The sequence below is a fragment of the Euleptes europaea genome, chromosome 3 (genome assembly GCF_029931775.1).
Source record: "Euleptes europaea isolate rEulEur1 chromosome 3, rEulEur1.hap1, whole genome shotgun sequence".
NCBI classification, from domain to species: domain Eukaryota; kingdom Metazoa; phylum Chordata; class Lepidosauria; order Squamata; family Sphaerodactylidae; genus Euleptes; species Euleptes europaea.
In genome coordinates this window covers 108,181,328-108,202,754 of record NC_079314.1, presented here as the reverse complement: position 1 = coordinate 108,202,754, position 21,427 = coordinate 108,181,328, and the positions used below count along the sequence as shown (strand labels likewise).

Below are 21,427 nucleotides of genomic sequence, written 5' to 3'. Positions count from 1 at the left end.
CTTAATCTTGGTGGCCAGTGGCACATCCTAACATGGCAAGGGGTAAATCAAACATCTACCTAATTTTATTCACTCGCCTTCTGAATAGTGGCATGCAAATTGTTGCATCATTCAAAATACTGGGATTGCAGAATCCCTACGGCTTTTATTTGTTTGCCTTCTGGACAGTGACTGCAATGCATTGCTTTCCATTGCCACAAGATGGCAGCATGACACAAATGGAAGGTGCAGAAAGGAAGTCTTAAAATATGCCCTAGAAATCACTTCTTCCCTTCTCTTGGGGCGCTTTACACAAAGGCGATTACACATTCTTACAGATCGCAATTTCATTTGACCAAAAGCACGCAGGCTGCATGTTGATTGTCACGTGCGACAATCACATCAGAGCCTCATTGTGCTATGATGCATGCATTACAAAGCAAAAGCGCTTTGCTAAGAAATAAATGCAGAGGGATGTGGTTGTTACACAAGATAATCTATGCAACTTCCATGCTTTCCCCCCATATACACAATTTATCACGGGAGAAAATTCATCACAACTGAAAAGGCACCAAGACGCGGCAGGCCTTTTGCCCTTCTCTTGTCACCTGTATTTCTCCCTCTCTGCAGATCTGTTCCCGTGTTTTTTCCCCTCATTCTCAGCATTGGATTCACTGAGCATCTTTTATATTAGCTCTTGGCCTCCGTTTCCCATTTGTAAAATGGGGAAACTGTTTCCCAGAACATGATCTAAATACTTCATGCCTTAAGAATATGCCACGTGTTTTGTCTGTTATGTATGTGATTAAGCAGTGGGGGTGTGCAAAATAAAATTCAGTAAAATTCGGGTTCGGGTTTATTGGGCCCGATTGTTTTCGGGAAACACACAATAAGCCGAATTCCCATACCGGTAAATATGGGAATTCGGTTTATTTTCGGGTTTCCTGAAAAAAATTTGACCCTGGGGGTGCATTTTTTGAGGCAGAGTCCCCAAAACTGCAGGGTTGCATGCAGGTACTCTCCTTGCAAGAACTCCCAAGTTTGGTGAAAATTGGGTCAGGGGGTCCGAAGTTATGGGATCTGGAAGAGGTCGCCCCCTCCTGCCTCCTTCCTGCATTGGAAGGTAAGGGATTCTTTGTTCGCTAATCAGCTAATACTTCTCTATGGAGGAGGGAGGGGCAACCTCTCCAGAGCCCATAACCCCTGATCCAATCTTCACCAAACTTTGGGGTTCATGCAAGAAGAGTCCCTGAAAGCTACCCTGAACATTTGGGACCTCTACCCCCAAAAATGCCCCCAAAAAAGCTTCGCAAAAAATCCCCTTTATTTTCTATTATGGGAATTTTCTATTAGCCGACTTTCGCTACATAGACACAATCCTGCGGAAGGCCAGCTGGATGACCTTGGGCTAGTCACACTCTCTCAACCCCACCTACCTCACAGGGTGTCTGTTGTGGAGAGGGGAAGGGTAGGTGATTGTAAGCCGGCTTGATTCTTTCTTAAGTGGTAGAGAAAGTCGGCATATAAAAACCAACTCTTTATTCTTCTATAAATGCATAGAATAGTTGGGCTTCTTAAATTAATACAGCATCTCCCGTTGGCTCTGTCCCTTAATCCGTCTGAGGTTGGCCTCTGGGTGGGCAGGCCCTGGGCAGCTCATGCCAATCCAACTTCCCTCTTTCCTCCTACAGGCCTCTTTAAAAACAGCACAACCACGTGCACGTTCCCGACAGGGCTTTCCAGATTCTCCTGAGAGGTGGCCACACTCTCGTGAGAGGAACGAATTTCACAGGAGTCAAGGAAGCCTTATTGGGTATGTGTCTCTGGCAGCGCTGTTGATCTAAACAGGCCTGGAGGAGCGGGGCGATGAGGACTGGCAGCAACGAAGGGGGAGAGGCTAAGAGGAAACGTGGGCTGACAGCATGGAGGAAGAGGAAGGAGAAGATGGTGGCACAAAACGTTCAAGGAAAGGCCACATTGAAGAAGAAGAATTGGTTTTTATACCCTGCTTTTCTCTACCTTTAAGGAGTTTCAAAGCGGCTTACTAATGCCTTCCCTTCCCCACAACAGGCACTTTGTGAGGTGGATGGGGCTGAGAGTGTTCTGAGAGAACTGTGACTGGCTCAAGGTCCTCCAGAAGGTTTCATGTGGAGAAGTGGGGAATCGAAACCAGCTCTCCAGATTAGAGTCTATTGCTCTTAACCACTACGCCATGCTGGCTTGAATTGCCAAGTGTCTGCTGGCCACAGGCCATGGATGTCAACCCACCCACCCACCCCCCAAAAAAGGTCCAGCCATAGAAGGCAACCTTGTCAGCATCTCAACCTACCTCACAAATTTGCTACAGGGATAAAATGGGGGTTGGGGGGGAGAGACCATGTTGCACTATCCTAACTTCCTGCAGGAAGTGCAGAATAAAAATTGGAGAGGGGTGATGGACCGCCACAGGTTGTGAACAGAAGTAGCGGCCATGAACAAGAAGGTCATATGATTCGGCTAGGTAGCCGTGTTAGTCTGCCTGTAGCAGTGGAAAAGAGCAAGAGTCCAGTAACACCTTTAAAAAGGTAAAGGTAGTCCCCTGTGCAGGCACCGAGTCATTCCTGACCCATGGGGTGACGTCACATCCCAATGTTTACTAGGCAGACTGTGTTTACAGGGTGGTTTGCTGTTGGCTTCCCCAGTCATCTACACTTTGCCCCAAACAAGATGGGTTCTCACTTTACCGACCTTGGAAGGATGGAAGGCTGAGTCAACCTTGAGCCGGCTACCTGAAAGGGACTTCCGTTGGGATTGAACTCAGGTCATGAGCAGAGCTTGGACTGCAGTGCTGCAGGTTACCACTCTGCGCCACGGGGCTCGTAACACCTTAAAGACTAACAAAGTTTCTGTCGGGATGAGCTTTCTTGAGTCACAGCTCACTTCTTCAGATACCATATGTGATATGTGATTCCCCTATGAGAGACAAGGCAAGAAAGGGAGGGCTGGGAGTGTGGGGTCGAAGAAGGGGCAGCTTGAGGTTAAAAAGCCACCAGGCCTGGTAGAAGTTAAGGAATCACTGAATGGGGAGGTTTAATACTGATCCTTTTTATGATTACCACATGTCTGATCTTTTTCTTTTTTTTCCGTCGCGTGTTTATTAACCTCAGGCACAGATACCTGTTATTGGTGCCCAATCTTCCGCCATCAGATTTGTCTGTGTAAAACCCCTCTGGATTTATTATCAATTAACATTAGAAAGGCTCTCTGGCGGATACTTCCCACCCGCACGCTGCTGCCCGCACCAATCACTAGACAACCAAGTTCTAAAACACAAGTCAAACGGAGCACAGCTCTATCTAAGCACAGGACTTGGAAAGATTTCACGGCACACACCAAAACAACGCCATGCTCACTCCCAGAAAGACAGAGGGACATACGGTAAAGAGAATGACAAAATAGATCTGCAAAACAAGACGAAAAGCGAGGTGGTTACGACCTGTAGGAGAAGGTCTTACGCACATCCCTAAAATGTGTGCACATCCAAACAAAAGCCACGGTGAGTCCTTTTTCTTTGTAGGATGCACAGCCCATTAAAATCAATGTCAAAATCCCCACTGATGTTAACGGTTCTGGACAGCACCACTGAGAGACTGACTTACTTTGTTGATAGATGAGGCACAGCCCGTACCTGGCCAAGCATTGAACCACATATATATATATATATATATATATATATATATATATATATATATATATATAACCAAACAAACAGCACTTATGACCAAATTATTCCATTATCAAAAATCAAAACAAATTGTATCTACTACTATTGCTAAGGTTCCAACACAATATTACTAAGGTTCTAACAACACCACACTCTGAAAGAGGAAATACCAGATTCCTTTCTCATGGAGGACTGGATTACATCTATTGGACTCTAGTGTGCTATAAGAGTGGGACTGCTTTGACCACTGGGCGTTTTGGGGTTACATTCACAGTTTGCTTTTGCCAGACCCTTAGTAATATTGTAACCTTAGCAATAGTAGTAGATATAATTTGTTTTGATATAATATATTTTTGATAATGGAATAATTTGGTCATAAGTGTTGTTTGTTTGGTGGCACCATCTCACGGCAACAACACTTGAAGAGCAAGCAGCCAAATACTCAAAATGGAACATGTGGTTTTAGTGGCTGCTCTTCCCTATGCAATGCCTGGGGGGGGAGGCACAAACATGATTCACCCCACAACCCAACAGCTTCTTGGATAACACACATGAACACATGAAGCTGCCTTATACTGAATCAGACCCTCAGTCCATCAAAGTCAGTATTGTCTACTCAGACCGGCAGCGGCTCTCCAGGGTCACAGGTGGAGGTCTTCCTCAATACCTACTTGCCTAGTCCCTTTAACTGGAGACGCCGGAGATTGAACCTGGGACCTTCTGCATGCCAAGCAGATGCTCTACCACTGAGCCACAGCCCCACCCCAATGTTTACACATGAAGCTGCCTTATCTGAATCAGACCATCTGTCCATCAGGTTCAGTATTGTCTGATCAAACCGGCAGCAGCTCTCCAGGGTCTCAGACAGAGATAAGGCTGCCAACTTTTTTTCTAGCGGGGCTCTTGTGTCTTTAAGAACTGAATGGTAAGTTCTATTCTTTTTGGGGGTCATGCAGCTATTAAAAGTTCTGAGCGTACAAGAGGGTGGGAATCCTATTCGCGGGTGGGGAGACTCGAGTCTGGGGCCACCTAGGGAAGAAGACTTTCCGGGTACAGGGCGGATGCTCTCAGGCCTGGCCAGGGCTTTACATACCAAATCCAAACACAGAGGGCTAAATGGGGGAATCTCTCCCAAGCAAGGGAAATTGCTTTCGTGACCCAGACACAGCCCACATGCTACCAGCTGGCTATCGCAAAGGATTACCTTGAGAGAAGAGCCCTTGGGGGTGAAGCATTTAAAAGGCTTCTTATCCTCAGGCAATCCTTCATCTGGCATCTTCTGCCGTTTCTCCGCAGCTTCTGCCCTTCTCCTTTCAATTTCTTCCTTCAGCCGCCTCTTCTCTTCCTACCAAAAGTAATAACACGAAGCAAGCCGCTTGAGACTTCAGATTCATAATCCTGCCCGAGCCTTAAGAAGGGAAAGAAGTAGGGCAAATTCCTGCAAATCTGTTCCACTTCAGGCCCGATACCCTCTCCGCCCCTGGAGATTCAATTCAAAGATCCGTCAAAGTCAACAAACTTCGTAAGGATGATAGATCACGATGGGTAGCTGTGTTGGTCCGTCACTAGCAGTACAAAAGAGCAAGAGTCCAGTAGCACCTTAAAGACTAACACGATTTCTGGCAGGGTATGAGCTTTCGTGAGCCACAGCTGCCTCTAGGAAGCCCACAGCTCACAAAAGCTCATACCCTGCCAGAAATCATGCTAGTCTTTAAGGTGCTACTGGACTCTTGCTCTTTTCTACTGCTAGTGACAGACCGAAGGGAGCTGTGGCTCACGAAAGCTCATACCCTGCCAGAATTTTTCTTAGACTTTTAGGTGCTACTGGACTCAAGGTTAGGAAAGGGAATGAGTGGCCCATGCCTTCTCTCAACCCCACTTTTTACCCATCCACCACCCCCCTCCACACTGTCAGGTCTACAATCCAATCTTGCCATTTCAGAGAACATAAGAAAGGCCCTGCTGGATCAGACCAAAGGCCGATCTAGTCTAGCATTCTGTTCACACAATGGCCAACCAGTCGCCTCTAGGAAGCCCACAAACAGGATTACTGCAACAGCATCCTCTTACCCGTTCTCCCAGCAACTGATATTAAAGAGGCATCCTGGTCTGAAAGTGCCAAGATTGCTTTTTGCACCCTGTTGGGCTCTGAGAAGCAACTACGTTTCTCGCTACCCTTTCCCTAAGTGACACATCGAGCTGCTGAAGCTGGAGGGTGAGAGATTCAAAACTGATAAAAAGAAGTATTTCTTCATACATCGGCATAGTTAAATTGTGGAACTCCCTGCCCCAGGATGTGGTGATGACTGCCACCTTAGAAGGCTTGAAGATAGGAGTGGACAGGTTCATGGAGGAGAGGGCTATTCATGGCTACTAGTTAAAATGGATACTGGTCATAATGCATACCTATTCTCTCAGATGAGCATGCCTATTTTATTAGGTGCTTTGGATCAGAAAAGCATGCCTATTACACCAGGTGCTGTGGAACACAGGCAGGATAACACTGCTGCAGTCGTCTTGTTTGTGGGCTTCCTAGAGGCACCTGGTTGGCCACTGTGTGAACAGACTTGGACTTGATGGGCCTTGGTCTGATCCAGCATGGCTTTTCTTATGTTCTTATGATCCTCCAATTCAAAACAGGTTGGACTGCTCAACAGAGTGGGATTTGATCGGACAACGGAGCAGGGACAGTGATTCAATCGTGAAATCTGATACCAGTTAAATGCCAGGTAAAGCAACATCCGCTATACAGATGTTTCAGGGCCAAACCAGTGATAACTGGGGGAGGGGGGTTGGCTACCCATTAATATTTATCCATATGTTCTTCTTTTTCAAGGGCAAAGCAGGTAAACAGGAAGCAGCTGGATAGAGAGAGATGAGGCAGGGGTGCTCCTCATCTAAGCGCCCTGGGAGGGTTTTTGTTGTTGTTAAAAAACAGACCCCAACACCCTGTCCCTGACTTATTTGAATGCAAGCACGTGGATTCCTGCTGCACATCTCGTTTAGTGCCAAGCTAGCTGCTGAAGGATTCATCCAGATGTACATAATATGGGAGAAAGAAAGTGGCGGAGAAGGTATTTGGGTTCAGCGTACAGAATTCCACGGGCAAAGCCAATTCGAACCAAATTCAACCTGTGAAAAATGGTCGCTTGAAAGCCACCCCCATGAAAGTCACCTTAACAGCTGGAGAAATCAGGAAGCGAGGGTATGCTACCTCACACAAAACGGTCGCCTATAAATGAATTAAAAAGAAGAAAGAAATTCTGGCAGGCCGTTACCTCCTCCCGAGCTTTCCTGTCCGCCTCGTCTTTCTTCCTCCTCTGCTCTTCTTCTTCCAGGATCTTCCGACGCTCCTCACGCTTCTTCTTCAGCTCCTCCAGTTCCACAGTGGCCTCCTGCTGTTTCTGCTTCATCTTTTCAAACTCTTCGTTCTCGTTCTCGCCGCGGCGACGGCGAAGTTCCTCTACCCGCTTGCCGGCCTCCACATTGGTTGCTGGCTTGGCTTCCTCGGCATTCGAGGTGGTTTTGAGGCCAGGGCGGCTGGGTAAGGAAGACAGTAGTGCAGAGTGAGAAGGGTTTTTCCCTTTGCTAGTTCAAGCCAGCACCATGAGATACGAACTGTATCCATGATGCCCAAGAGACTGTCCATGGGTGATATGGCACCCATGGACAGGTTTCTCGATGCCCCTTTTGCTTCTTCAAAAAAACATCTCTTTCCCAAACCAAATAACCAGTTTAGGTTTTTTCTCCACTTCACTGGAACAGGAGGTATTTCGGAAGAGCCCAGGAGCCAACATCTCTGTGTCAAATCTGCAAAAGCCCATAATGGTACCTCTTATCAAAAATTACAATGAATCCAATTGTAAATTTATATCTTTTAAATTAAGCATACAACATACAGGTTGTCAATTCACCAGGTAAAGTACACAATGCACATATGCTTAATGAAACTACAACCTGATTGTATTTAGAAATATTTTTACTTTCATTTGTTTGATTTACCTACAATTTGAATTTGTTTAATTTTCATTAGGCATGTGTGCATTATGTACTTTACCTGGTGAATTGACAACCTGTATGTTGTATGCTTAATTTAAAAGATACAAACTTACAACTGGATTCATTGCAATTTTTGATAAGAGGTACTGATGTGGGCTTTTGCAGATTTGATTATTTTTAGTACCTTTATCCCCCTCCTGTAGTCATTGTTTGTAACATCTTTGTGTCTGCAGGGAGCACCCATTTGGAAACAGTAGCCTCCGTCACAGCAGAATGCTTGGCTTACAATCTCCCAAGAACCCCACCTGGCCCTGCCCACTTTCTACAAGGACTTGGTGGGCACCAGGAAAAGTATCAGCGGTTACCACAGTGCCCACAGGCACCACGTTAGGGACCCCTGCTCTACATTCACACTGCAGACTGAATGCCTCCGTTGCTTCAAACCTCATAAGGAACACCAGCCTGACGCAGTCCGTCGTACTGCAAAAGGGAACTGTAAGACGCAACGTTAGGCCCAGGCATAAACCCCGCAGCAGGAGTCTGCAACTTACCTAAAAGCATTTTCCGTATGCTTCAGTTTGTGAGCGGGGACTTCTGGGAAACGCTCCCCGTTTTGCGGTTTCGACTCGGGGATTCCCTTCTTGCGATCCCAGCTGGGCTTGGCCTCGTCTTTTGGCCCCTTGTCTTTGTTCACTTTGCCGTCTTTTATCTGCCAGGGCAACAGCAAAAGGATCAAGTTATGGCCAGGACTCTACAGGAGCAACGATAGGTCCCCATCTTTTGCTGTCGGCAGGCAGGTCATGAGCGATTCATCTTCCAAATAGCTTACAGGATACAGAAGTCGCAGAAGCCCTCTATGCTCCCACGTATCTTTCATGCACTGAGATTTGCAAATGCATTGAGATTTGCAGGGTCTTACATACGCTCAGCAGGGGGTGCTTCCCCAATTTCTTCTCATCCAAATCTCACCCAGGATTCTTTTTCAGTTCTGAGCAACCTAATCTTGTTCTGATGTGGATCCAATGAATTAAGAAGAAGAAGAATAACTGGTTTTTATATGCCGACTTTCTCCACCATTTAAGGAAGACTCAAACCGGCTTACAATCACCTTCCCTTCCCCTCCCCATAACAGACATCCTACGAGGTAGGTGGGGCTGAGAGAGCTCTAAGAGAACTGTGACTAGCCCAAGGTCACCCAGCTGGCTTTGTGTGAAGGAGTTGGGGATCAAACCCGTTTCTCCAGATCAGAGTCCACTACTCCCAACCACCACTCTTAATCACTACACCACACTGGAATGCTCCGTTACCCCAGTTTTAATAACAACTTTTGTGTAAAATGCGCTGCATATGCCATTTGCCACAGATTTCTTCCCCTTCAGTGGGTAAGCAGGAACAAGTTATGCCCCAGATATGACAGCAGCCCCACAAAGGTGACTGGGCTTGGCCTTGGCCTTTGTGGATGTCTGCAACGATTAAACACTGCCAAAAAAAACCCCTTGCTGTGGTTATACATACACTCACATCAAGATTCTTTTTGTGTAGTGTTTTACCAATGCACAGGAAGGCATGTGTAGGTCAGTAAAACACTTCACAAAAAGAATCTCGATGCACTCATATGTACTGGGAACACGGAGGATATCAGTCAGCAGGGCTGGAAAAGACCTTAGATGGCCGCCACCAGTCAGGGAAGACAATGCCGAGCTACAAAAGCCCGCACACATTGCTAACAGGGAGGAGGGAAAAGGTATGAATGAACTGGAAGAATTAAAAGCTCCATGCAACAGTTACAAATTTTTCCTACCTAAGCCCAAATTAAGGAGCGCAACACAGCGCACAACAAAACTCTGGGACAATGAGGCACAAAAGAGCCAGTGTGATGTATTGGTTAACATGAGCGGCAGAATCTAATCTGGTGAACCGGGTTGGTTTCCCCACTCCTCCACATGAAGCCTGCTGGGTGACCTTGGGCTAGTCACAGCGCTCTTAGAGCTCTCTCAGCCTCACCTAGCTCACAAGGTGTCTGTTGTGTCTGTTGTGGGGAGAGAAAGAAAAAGGAAATTGTAAACCATAAGAACATAAGAAAAGCCATGCTGGATCAGACCAAGGCCCATCAAGTCCAGCAGTCTGTTCACACAGTGGCCAACCAGGTGCCTCTGGGAAGCCCACAAACAAGACGACTGCAGCAACATTGTCCTGCCTGTTCCAAAGCACCTAATATAATAGGCATGCTCATCTGATCCTGGAAAAATAGCTATGCATCATGACTAGTACCCATTTTAACTACTAGCCATGAATACTCCTCTTCTCCATGAACGTGTCCATTGCAGTTTGATTATCCTTAAAAAGGTAGGAAAGAACCAGCATATAAAAACCAACTCTTCTTCTTCTAAAAAATGGGACAAATCTCCAAATTCACTAGATCAGCGATCAATCCACATTGGGAACCTCAGATAAATCATGGCACTCCACCTGCTCAGTAGAGACCCCTACCGGGGCCCCAATGTTTTGCTGCCTTTTGGAAGCGCCTGTGGCATGTGTACAGAACAAAGACACCACACCACCTGTCTCTTTTTCTACTCACATGGCAACAGGCAACAAGACAGTGAAGCACAGTCACTTGGTAGTAGAGAAGATTCCTCCATAGCTCTGACCCTTGGTTCTTTCTCACTACAGCACACCTCCTCATGCTCAGCTTGGGTTCCCAGTCCCTGGTTCTCTTAAGGGTGCTGTCCATGGTCCTAGCCTTGAAACTGGTAAACTCATAACTCTGGCTTCCCTGAGGGTATGTGTTGCTGGCTTAAAGGGTCCAGGGGTCTGAAAAGGCTGGAGACCACTGGGCTACGTTAAAACAATAAGACTTGTCCTCTTATTGCAGTGATGGGCTCTCCTCTTGGGCAAGAGTGCCAAGTCGAGTCAATGAGCTTACATGAGCCACAGCTCACTTAGAATCATAGTCTGAAGGGGCCATAAAGGTCATCTAGTCCAACCCCCTGCAAAATGCAAGATCAGCCTAGACAAGTGCTTGTCCAGCCTCTGCTTAAAGACTGCCAGTGAAGGGGAGCTCCCCACCTCCCTAGGTAGCTGATTCCACTGTTGAGCAACTCTTATTGTAAAAAAAAAAAAAAATCCTAATATCCAGTCGGTACCTTTCCCCCTGCAATTTAAACCCATTATTGCAAGTCCTATCCTCTGCTGCCAACAGGAACAGCTCCCTGCCCTCCTCTAAGTGACAGCCCTTCAAAGACTTAAAGAGAGCGATCATGTCCCCCCTCAACCTCCTTTTCTCCAGACTGAAAATTCCCAACTCCCTCAGCCTTTCCTCGTAGGGCTTGGTCTCCAGGCCCCTGATCATCCTCGCTGCTCTCCTCTGCACTAGAATGATTCTATGAAGTGAGCTGTGACTCACAAAACACATACCCTGCCAGAAATTGTGTTAGTCTTTAAGGTGCTACTGGACTCTTGGTCTTTTCTACAGCTATTGACAGACTAACATGGCCACCCATTGTGATCGAAGTCAAGGCAAGTATGGAGTATGGCACAAGCAGCGGCTGGACAAACACTTGTCAGGGATTCTTTAGGCTGATCCTCCATTGAACAGGGGGTTGGACTAGATGGCCTGTATGGCTTCTTCCAACTCTATGATTCTAAATGCAGATACCCCACTGTTCGAGCCTGGTGAGTGTGTAGGGTGGGGTTGTCACTAGTCAACTGAACTGGAGAAGCAGGCAAGAATGTAATCCTGACTCTATTCCCTAACCTGGTTCAGGGGCCTTCCATCTCCTGTCAAGGGGTCCCACCTGTGCTAAAGATTGGTTGGTGGTGGAGAGTGCCGTCAAGTCACAGCTGACTTATGGCGACCCAGTAGGGTTTTCAAGCCAAGAGATGTTCAGAGGTGGTTTGCCATGGCCTGCCTCCACATGGGCTGAGAGAGTTCGGAGAGACCTGTGACTGGCCCAAGGTCACCCAGCAGGCTTCATGTGGAGGAGCGGGGAATCAACTCTGGTTCTCCAGAGTCCGCCGCTCTTAACCAATACACCATGCTGGCTGTCATGCAGATTGGTTACCTGCATTATAAGAAATTATCCTCCAAGGACATATTGCTGGCAGTAATCTTCCTCCCCCCAATGCTAGCTGCACATGTTTTCTGCAGCCCTGTTACTGGAATTATTGCTCAAACTGGGCTCCACTCTCAAAGCAAAATATGCAGAGAATTTATCTCTTTCTCTGTAAAGTCTGACCTTCTGATATTTTGACTCAGATGCAGCCTCTTGGTGCATCTGTTTTGCTTTCCAATCCACCCACGGGGCGGGGGACCAGTAGGATAAGCATGATCTACAGCAGCAATTTGCAGCCTAAAACCAAGTGGTGGCATCACTCCCAGATGCCAAATGGAACTGTGCAGAGATGGGGGGGGGGGGAGAGAGAGAGAGAAGCTAAGGCAGAAAAGTTCTGGTGTGCATTCTGTCATGACTTTCAAGCATAAACTCTCTGTGTAAGGAAAGAAAGGGGGGCTCAAACAGTTCCGTAAAACAATGAAGAAGGATAAATAGGGTAAATAACAACTACTCAAGAAGTTGTCTAAGGTTCAAGGTTGATGTGTTGTGCTGAGATTCCCTGACCTAATAGCCTAAAGTAGTCCGATAAAACATGTTAAGAACAGCCAATTAAAATGTCTAAAAAGTGGGGGCCCTGTACAGCTATTACAGATTGTAGAGAGTAAGAAAATCCAAGTCTTTATTTAAACCAGGATGACACGCCGTATTTATTTTTCAGGTTAGTTCTTTCACATTTCATATTCCCACAGAAGCTTTTTGTTTGTTTTGATTTTGGAGAACAGTGCTTGCAGGACTGTAATAATATATCCAGAGACATTAAAATGTTCCCCAACTGATTTCTGGTTGTTCTGATTTCTTATGTCTGATTTGTGTCCATTGAGTCTTTTTTGCTGTCCACTGTAGATAGTAGAAGGGTATTGTCAGCACATGATGGCATACATTAAATCTGATGACGTCCAAGTAGATGTTGAACACATGAAGCTGCCTTATACTGAATCAGACCCCTGGTCCATCAAAGTCAGTATTGTCTACTTTGACCGGCAGCGGCTCTCCAGGGTCTCAGGCGGAGGTCTTTCACATCACCTACTTGCCTAGTTCCTTTAACTTGAGATGCCGGGGATTGAACCTAGGACCTTCTGCATGCCAAGCAGCTGCTCTACCACTGAGTGTATATGGAGCCATGTTGATTTCTGCCAGGATTCACACCTAACCTTTCTATCTCAACTCCTCCCCTTTTTTAAAAAAATGAATTCCCGCTATGATCTCCCCACCGCACATCTGAAGTTATGACTCACAAAAGCTCATACTGAAATACATGCTGTTAGTTTTTAAGATGCCACTGGACTTTTATTTCCCATCCTATGTGCACTTCCTAGGAACTTCCCATCATACTGTGCACTTTCCACCCTCTGAGCATTCCACTAAAGTCATTGGGGCAAATATGAATCAGAGCCAGCTGCAGATCTTAACCCTTCCCTTGACATTAAATCAAAAGAGTTTCTGTCTAGACATTAGGAAGAATTTTCTAACAGTTAGAGCGGTTCCTCAGGGGAACAGACTTCTTTGGAAGGTGGTGAGCTCTCCTTCCCTGGAGGTTTTTAAGAAGAGATTAGATGGCCATCTGTCAGCAATGCTGATTCTATGACTTTAGGCAGATCATGAGAGGGAGGGCATCTTGGCCATCTTCTGGGCATGGAGTAGGGGTCACTGGGGGTGTGGGGTGGGGGAGGTAGTTGTGAATTTCCTGCATTGTGCAGGGGGTTGGACTAGCTGACCCTGGTGGTCCCTTCCAACTCTATGATTCTATGATTCTAAGGATGCCCCGCAGCCACAAGTTAGAAATGAGACATCTGCTTCACTTTTAAGGAATTCAAAATCGTCATCAGCATGAATGTGTGTTATTATTTTCACACCTCTTTGCATCTTCAGTCTTCATGCTGGTTCCCCCACCCCCATTCTCATTCATTGGCAATTTCAAAAGGGAAAAAGAAGCCCCCCCTCTGAATTTCAAAGCTTGAACTGTCTCCCCCCCCACTCCACCCTTTGAAGGCAAAGTCCTGGGTGTGACTAATGCTCATTCCCAGATCGCCTGCTGATTAGTACAAGGATAGAAATAGCCACTTTCCTACCAGATGGCCGTAAGAGAAGATCAGAAACAAAAAACAACCCCCACAAAAGAGCAAACCCCCAGCAGCAGATCCTCTGGAATCCCAGTTTTCAAAGTGTCACAACTGAAATCCTAAATCCTATGCTTGCTTGTCAGGGAATAAATGCCACTGAACTCAGGAGGACTTACTTCTGAGTAAGCATGTGTGCACAGACTTAGGCCTCTTGCAGTGCAATCCAAAGCAGAGCGACTCCAATCCAAACCCATTTGTTTCCATGGCCTTAGGCTAGAGTAACTCTGCACTGAGGATTCCTCTGCTAAACGACTCTCACTATAATTTTTTTTATTATTATTATTTTTACCAGCTGGACTTTAGGAAAAAGTTTTTTAACAATGAGAAGTTCAGCAGTGGAATTAGATGCCCAGGGAGGTGGTGAGCTCCCCTTCTTTGGCAGTCTTCGAGCAACAGCTGGATGAACACGTGTCAGGGCTGCTTTAGGCTGATTCTGCATTGAGCAGGGGGTTGGACTGGATGGCCTGGATGGCCCCTTCCAACTCTATGATTCTATGATTGCACCGCTAGGTATTACCCAAAGATCCATGATTAGGCTTCCTAAAAGGTTTGACACTGTGGCTCAGTGGTAGAGCATCTGCTTGGCATGCATAAGGTCCCAGGTTCAATCCCCGGCATCTCCAGTTAAAGGAACTAGGCAAGTAGGTGATGTGAAAGACCTCCGCCTGAGACCCTGGAGAGCCGCTGCCGGTCAGAGTAGACAATACTGACTTTGATGGACCAAGGGTCTGATTCAGTATAAGGCAGCTTCATGTGTTCAACATCTACTTGGACGTCATCAGATTTAATGTATGCCATCATGTGCTGACAATACCCTTCTACTATCTACAGTGGACAGCAAAAAAGACTCAATGGACACAAATCAGACATAAGAAATCAGAACAACCAGAAATCAGTTGGGGAACATTTTAATGCCTCTGGATATATTATTACAGTCCTGCAAGCACTGTTCTCCAAAAACAAAACAAACAAAAAGCTTCTGTGGGAATATGAAATGTGAAAGAACTAACCTGAAAAATAAATACGACGTGTCATCCTGGTTTAAATAAAGACTTGGATTTTCTTACTCACTACAATCTGTAATAGCTGTACAGGGCCCCCACAAGGGGGGGGGAGGGTTAGCCTATTTTCCTGAGCCCTTTTCTTGACTGATCACCCCCGCATTGCAGAATGAGGTACTGAGAGATGATTTGCATTGGGAAAACAATGGGGTTAACTCTCATCTCCTAAGCACCGTGGCCCCTATGTGAATGGGGTCCTCTACAACTAGTGTTATCCTTGTAAGAAAATGTGGGAGATCCTAATCATGGACCTCCCAAGTAGTGTTTAGTCTGGTCTTTAGGCCTCTACTGTGCCCTACGGAATTCTGCAATTCGTCTTCCTAACGCTGAGTCTAAAGGGTGCTTTCAAATATGCCAAATAATGCACTTTCAATCCACTTTCAATGCACTTTGCAGCTGGAGTTTACTGTGTGAAATGGCATCATCCACTTGCAAAAGATCGTTAAAGTGCATTGAAAGTGGATTGAAACGTGCATTATTCAGCATGTGTGAAAGCACAGTAAGGGAGACCAGGGCACATCCTGTGGAGAAATGCAGCTATTTCCTTCCCCATACTCTTTTCTCACAATTACCTTCCCGGTGTCCCTATTGCCATTTGTGGCAGAAAGCCACAGAGGGCAAAAACGCATGGTCGCTTTAGCCTCTTTTATTCCCTGTTTCAGCCAGGATTCAACCAGGATCGAACGCACGTTGGCGAAAACGCATGCGTTCGATCCTGGCTGAATCCTGGCTGAAACAGGGAATAAAGGAGGCTAATAAAGGAGGCTAAAGCGACCGTGCGTTTTCGCCCAGAGTCTCTGCTGCTTTCCTGGTCCAGGTGAAAAAGCTGTCTGGGGAGGGGAACTTTAAGTGAAAAATGACCAGACTGAAATGACCATACTAAAATTTATGTCGTATCTGGCCCTCGTAACAAATGAGTTCGACATCCCTGGTCCAGAGTGCCCATATGACAGCCCTGTGAGGTATGTGGGCCGAGAGAGAATGAACATGCCTGAGGCCACTTACTGAGCTTCATGGCTCAGCAGGGATTTTTAACCTGGGCCTCCTACATGCTAACCAAAATCCATAACTCAGCTGCTCCATCCACCCACCCACCCAGGAGTCAATTCTGGGGAAGCCGTATCTCAGGCCTTTCCAAGATGCAGAGGGCCCCGTAAGCTGGGGGACCTGTCAAAGGTACATTTATGAGCATGTAAGGGAAGTAATTTAGGACCAGGCTGTATTCTTTTCCATTAAAAAAACAGAAGAAACGCAGCCCCCAAGGGTGGCAGCCGAAGGATGACCTCGGAGTGTTCCCATGACTTCAGATCGGTTTCAGGAAGGTGCAGAACCCTGAACCCTGATGAGACGTCAGCTAATGTGAATCTGGCTCTCCCCGTTCTGTTTTTGGTTTAGTTTATATCCTCGAAATCTGTTTGGTTCTCTGGACTACCTTAAGATTCTGGGTGTGCAGAACTGGCCTGCAAAGAGCAGGCTTTCTCATGACATGATATTTGTGGTATTTCCTGCTTCCACTTTGGCTAGACATACTGCGTGAGCAGCTTTTTTTTCTTTTCTTTCTCTCTCTTTTTTTGCAGAGAGGTTTTTTTTTCCCCTCCCTTCCTTTTAAAATGGAGTTTATGTTTACAAGATAAGCTCTCCGTCTAAACTCGGCTCTTAAGAATGTCCCAATCTTTAGAACATTTTAAAATTTAAATATACAGTCAGGAGTTCGATTGCCCAAAGGAAGTGCTGGAAGATCTGAATTAAAATCTCATATGTTAAATATACTTTGTGAGTCGGGCTGCCAACTTTTTAAAAAAGGAGTTGATCCATCCCCATTTCAGCCCATAACCAATTCATTACAACCTAAATGAGTTTGCAGATTTTTAGAACTTCAAGATGTCCCCCCATGACATATTGAAGGATATGTGAGGTAAATTATGATTTCATAGACAAAAGCTCTGACTTGGATGGGCCAGGCTAGCCCCATCTCCTCAGATCTAGGAAGCTAAGCAGGGTTGGCCCTGGTCAGTAGTTGGATGGGAGACCCCCAAGGAAGTCTGGGGTCAATAAGCAGAGGCAGGCTATGGCAAACCACCTCTTAACACCTCTTGCCTGGAAAACCCTAAGGCAGGGAAGAAGAAGAAGAGTTGGCTTTTATATGCCAACTTTCTCTACCACTTATGGGAGAATCAAACCAGCTTGCAATCACCTTCCCTTCCCCTCCCCACAACAGACACCCTGTGAGGTAGGTGGGGCTGAGAGAGCTCGAAGAGAACTGTGAATAGCCCAAGATCACCCAGCTGGCTTCATGTGGAGGAGTGGGGAAACCAGCCCGGTTCACCTTAACAGCCTCCGCTGCTCATGTGGAGGAGCAGGGAATGAAACCCGGTTCTCCAGATCAGAGTCCACTGCTCCAAACCACTGCTCTTAACTACTACACCATGCTGGGTGTCAAACTCAATTGTTACAAGGGCCGGATATGACGTAAATGTCACTTGGTTGGGCCAGGACCATTCCTCGCCAGCCCAGATCAAGAGTGGGGAGGGTTGGCCGCCTCAGTTGGCTCTCTCTCTTGGCTGGATAAGAGCTCTCGAAGAGCTGGATCTGGCCTGTGAGCCTTACGTTTGACACCCCTGTCCTAAACAGTAAAATAACCCCCCAGATTTCCCCTTGGCATGGTATTCATGAACACATGAAGCTGCCTTATACTGAATCAGACCCTTGGTCCATCAAAGTCAGTATTGTCTGCTCAGACTGGCAGCGGCTCTCCAGGGTCTCAGGTAGAGGTCTTTCACATCACCTACTTGCCCAGTCCCTTTAACTGGAGATGCCGGGGATTGAACCTGTACATGTAGCTAGAGAACAGGTTGTAATTTCTTAATTAGATTTATATTCGATACAAACAAAAATAGAAGTATCTTTTTGTCTCTATGTTTGTTTTCATTTTCCCTTTTTTATTTTGTTTATTGTAATTTTGTTAATAATAATTTTTAAAAAATGGGGAAAAAAGAACCTGGGACCTTCTGCATACCAAGCAGATGCTCTACCATTGAGCCACGGTCCCTCCCCAAACTAAGTAGTAATACTAATTCTACTATTTCAAAGGCCTCTGTGGTTCGAGACCAACATATCTGAAGGACTACCAGTTCCCTTATGAACCCACCCAACCACTATGGTAATCTTTGGCCTGGCTCGGGTGCCCCACCTTCTGAGCTTAGGTGGGCAGCAACCCTGGAGAGGACCTTCTTGTTCATGCTTAGTTTCCAAGATTTGACGAGATTGGGCTAGCCTGGGCCATCCAAGTCAGGGCATGCTCCTTACTTAGGTAAAGGTAGTCCCCTGTGCAAGCACCGGGTCATTCCTGACCCATGGGGTGATGTCACATTTTGACGTTTACTAGGCAGACTATCTTTCCAGGGATTGTTTGCCAGTGCCTTCCCCAGTCATCTTCCCTTTACCCCCAGCAAGCTGGGTACTCATTTCACCTGACCTCGGAAGGATGGAAGGCTGAGTCAACCTTGAGCCGGCTACCTGAAACCGACTTCCGTTGGGATCAAACTCAGGTCGGGAGCAGAGCTTCTGGCTGCAGTACTGCAGCTTACAACTCTGCGCCACGGGGCTCTTCATGCTCCTTACTTACCATACAGTGAAACACCATGGCACCAGTTCCTGTGTTTACAGTAGAAATGCAATGCATTGTGTTTTGAACAAAATAAAAAAATCTTGCTCAAATGAGAAAGAAGAATATGAACTCTGCTCACTTTGTATTATTGAAATGGAAAATCGGTAGTTAGGTTCAGATTAAGGGGCTAAAGATGTCACGAAGGTCCATAATCAGAAGAAATCATCAGTCTCTGGAAGAAAGGGCATGGAGAAGTGGAGGAAGAAATTAAGGAAAGAAAGACCACTTGGCACTGGTATAGAAATCCAATACCAAATGCTTGCTTGATCTATTATGAAGTCAATTTGTGGCCAATTCTCACAATCTGTGCTATGTACTGAGCTGAGATTTATTGCAGCTGGCTACATGGTGAAATGGTATCTGATGGTTTCATCACACACTTAAGAGATCAGAGTTCAGGAAGTAATTCACTCATAACACGATATAAAACCACCTCACACATGAAGCCAGTTCCACGAAGGTTCAGCTCAGCTCATGTCTTGAGATGATGCTCAGATCCTGTCAAATCGCAAGTAGTATTTCCAAACCAGGTGTCTTCTATCCTTCTGCTGAGCGATTTCTCAGAGGAGGTTTGGAAAAAATGCTCGAAAAATGGTAAGCAGTTTCTTTCTGTCCTCTACACACCCGCCTTTCCCTGAAGTAACAGTTACCTCCTCTTTTTTGAAGGCCGGCCGGAGTTTCTCGTCTTGTAGCTTTTCCTTTTTTGCCTCTTTCTCTTCCCCCTTTTTACAATATTTTCGTAAGACGAAATCATCAGTCCCCGGACAAACCCCCTCTCGCGTCTCCAGTGCCTCAGCAAAGCTGTGCTCAACATACCCGCTTGGTCCGGTGCTGCTTGCCGTGCCCACAACTCCCTCCAGGTAGCACAGAGCTTTCCACATCCCTCCTGCACATTTGCACTTTTTTCTTCCACCATGGCGTGCCCGTGTTCTCGCGCATCCTAGCAGAGCTCTGGCTGTGCTCGAGTCTAACCATCACGGACGCCTGCTCGGCGGTTCCCAAGACAAACGTTTTGCCGAGCGCTCGGCCGAGGGCCATGCGGTGCCTCCATACCTTGCATACGCGCTTGAATAATGTCCCCGGCCACTTTCGCAGCCGCAGAAAGAGACAGCAAGGAAGCTGTGAAGGTTTCAAAGCATGCGCTAAGTTCTGCCTGAGATTGCCAAGAATGGAGCAGCTGAGCGATGCACCATGCACTGACCACGTGACAGAAAGGTCGAAGCAAGAAGTCCGAAAGGAATAAAAATTTGGCAAGAATTAGCAGTCAAAAAGTGCAGAGACAACACCGTGAGTGAATTCCAAACCATTTTTTTAAAATGCATTACATTTCGTACAAAACACAGGCAAAATAAGCTGGGTGCAAAATGTTTACTGTACCTGTTTTCTTAGGAAAGCCAGTGGGGTTTTTTCCTCTTGCACTTTCTTCTCTTTTACCTGCTTGTCTTCTATTTTCTTCTCTTCTCCCTTCTTCCCTTTCCCCTGCTTATCTTCCACCCTTTTTTCCTCTGCCTTCTGTTTTGCCTTTAGCTTCTCCTCTTCTAGCTTGGCCTTTTCCTCAGCTGCCCTCTTAGCTTCCGCTGCCCTCTTTTCCTTCTCCTTGGCCCTCTCTTTCTCTTCGGCTGCTTTTTTCTCCTCCGCCTTGATCCTTTCCCTCTCCTCAGCTTCCCGCTTCTTTTTCTCCTCAGCTGCCTTTTTCTCCTCCGCTTCAACCCTTTTTCTCTCCTCCTCAGCTTTCCTTAGTTCCTCCGCTTTGAGCCTCTCCCTTTCTTCCGCTTCTAGCCTCTCTTTCTCCTCAGCTGCCCTTTTCTCCTCCTCTTCAAGCCTCTTTCTCTCCTCCTCAGCTTTCCTTTCTTCCTCCGCTTTGAGCCTCTCCCTTTCCTCTTGTTCTAGCCTCTCTTTCTCCTCAGCAGCTCTTTTTTCTCTCTCTTCCTCTGCCCTCCTTTCCTCCTCTGCTTTAGCTCTCTCTGTTTCCTCCCTCTCCAGCCTCGCCTTCTCTTGTAGCCTTTTCTTTTCATCCTCATCCTCTTCATCCTTCTTTTCATCTAGTGCTACTGTTATGCTTATGGCCGCCTCACTCTCAATTTGTTGTTCTATGTTATTAGCTACTTTTTGCTCATCTGCGTTTACCTCAGGGAGTTTTATGTCTAACACCACAACTTCCTCTTCTTTGTCTAGTGATTTCTTTTCTATCGTTACTTCTACCTGATTCTCCTCTACGGTTCTTTGCTTTGGCTTTTCCTCTTGTGCCTCCCCTTTATCTGCCTCTTCTTTCTTCTCGTCTTCTTCGTCTTGTCTCAGATTATTTCTCTGGTATGATCTGGTGATGGGTTCGGTTTCCTCAATCTTGTAGCGTCCTCTGTGGGTGTCGGCTTCATCCTCTTTCCCGGGGGCTTCGTTTTCTTCCACATTGTTCACTTCTCTCCCGCTCGTGAACGACAGGCTCTCATCAGTGATTGTCGGATCAAATTCCTTCTGGCGTTCCAAGGCCTCTTGGAGACGTTTCTGGCGCCGTTCTTCTCTCCTTGCCATCCTCTCCAAGAGCATGGAGTCATCACCTTCACCATCCCCTTGAGTATCCGTAACGGTGGTAACAGTTGTGGTGGAACTTTTGCTCTCTTCGTCTGCGATGCTGTAAAAGAGATGAAGATTGCAGTACGCCATTCGTTTCAACAATGAACAACAGAAGTTTAGTGAAAAATATCAGATGCCTCCTGAACCAAGATGCCACCTGGGGAAGCCCTATAAGCATGTAGGTGACCTGCAAAAGGGCTGCCTCTGCTCTT

General features: G+C 46.5%; 1 protein-coding gene across 6 annotated transcripts in view; it reads right to left on the bottom strand.

Annotated features, from left to right (window-relative positions):
- CALD1 (caldesmon 1) overlaps nt 1-21,427 on the bottom strand; it is a 107,332-nt gene that overhangs the window by 10,798 nt on the left and 75,107 nt on the right. For 3 of the 6 annotated variants that reach the window (XM_056847400.1, XM_056847398.1, XM_056847399.1), the window contains exons 4-8: nt 20,022-21,273; nt 19,295-19,366; nt 8,233-8,390; nt 6,961-7,222; nt 4,887-5,027 (exon numbers count right to left, since the gene is read on the bottom strand). In XM_056847400.1, coding sequence (XP_056703378.1) covers nt 4,887-5,027; nt 6,961-7,222; nt 8,233-8,390; nt 19,295-19,366; nt 20,022-21,273 — 1,885 coding nt within the window. The remainder of the gene's footprint in view (nt 1-4,886; nt 5,028-6,960; nt 7,223-8,232; nt 8,391-19,294; nt 19,367-20,021; nt 21,274-21,427) is intronic. The other 3 variants (XM_056847402.1, XM_056847403.1, XM_056847401.1) reach the window with 2 other exon arrangements.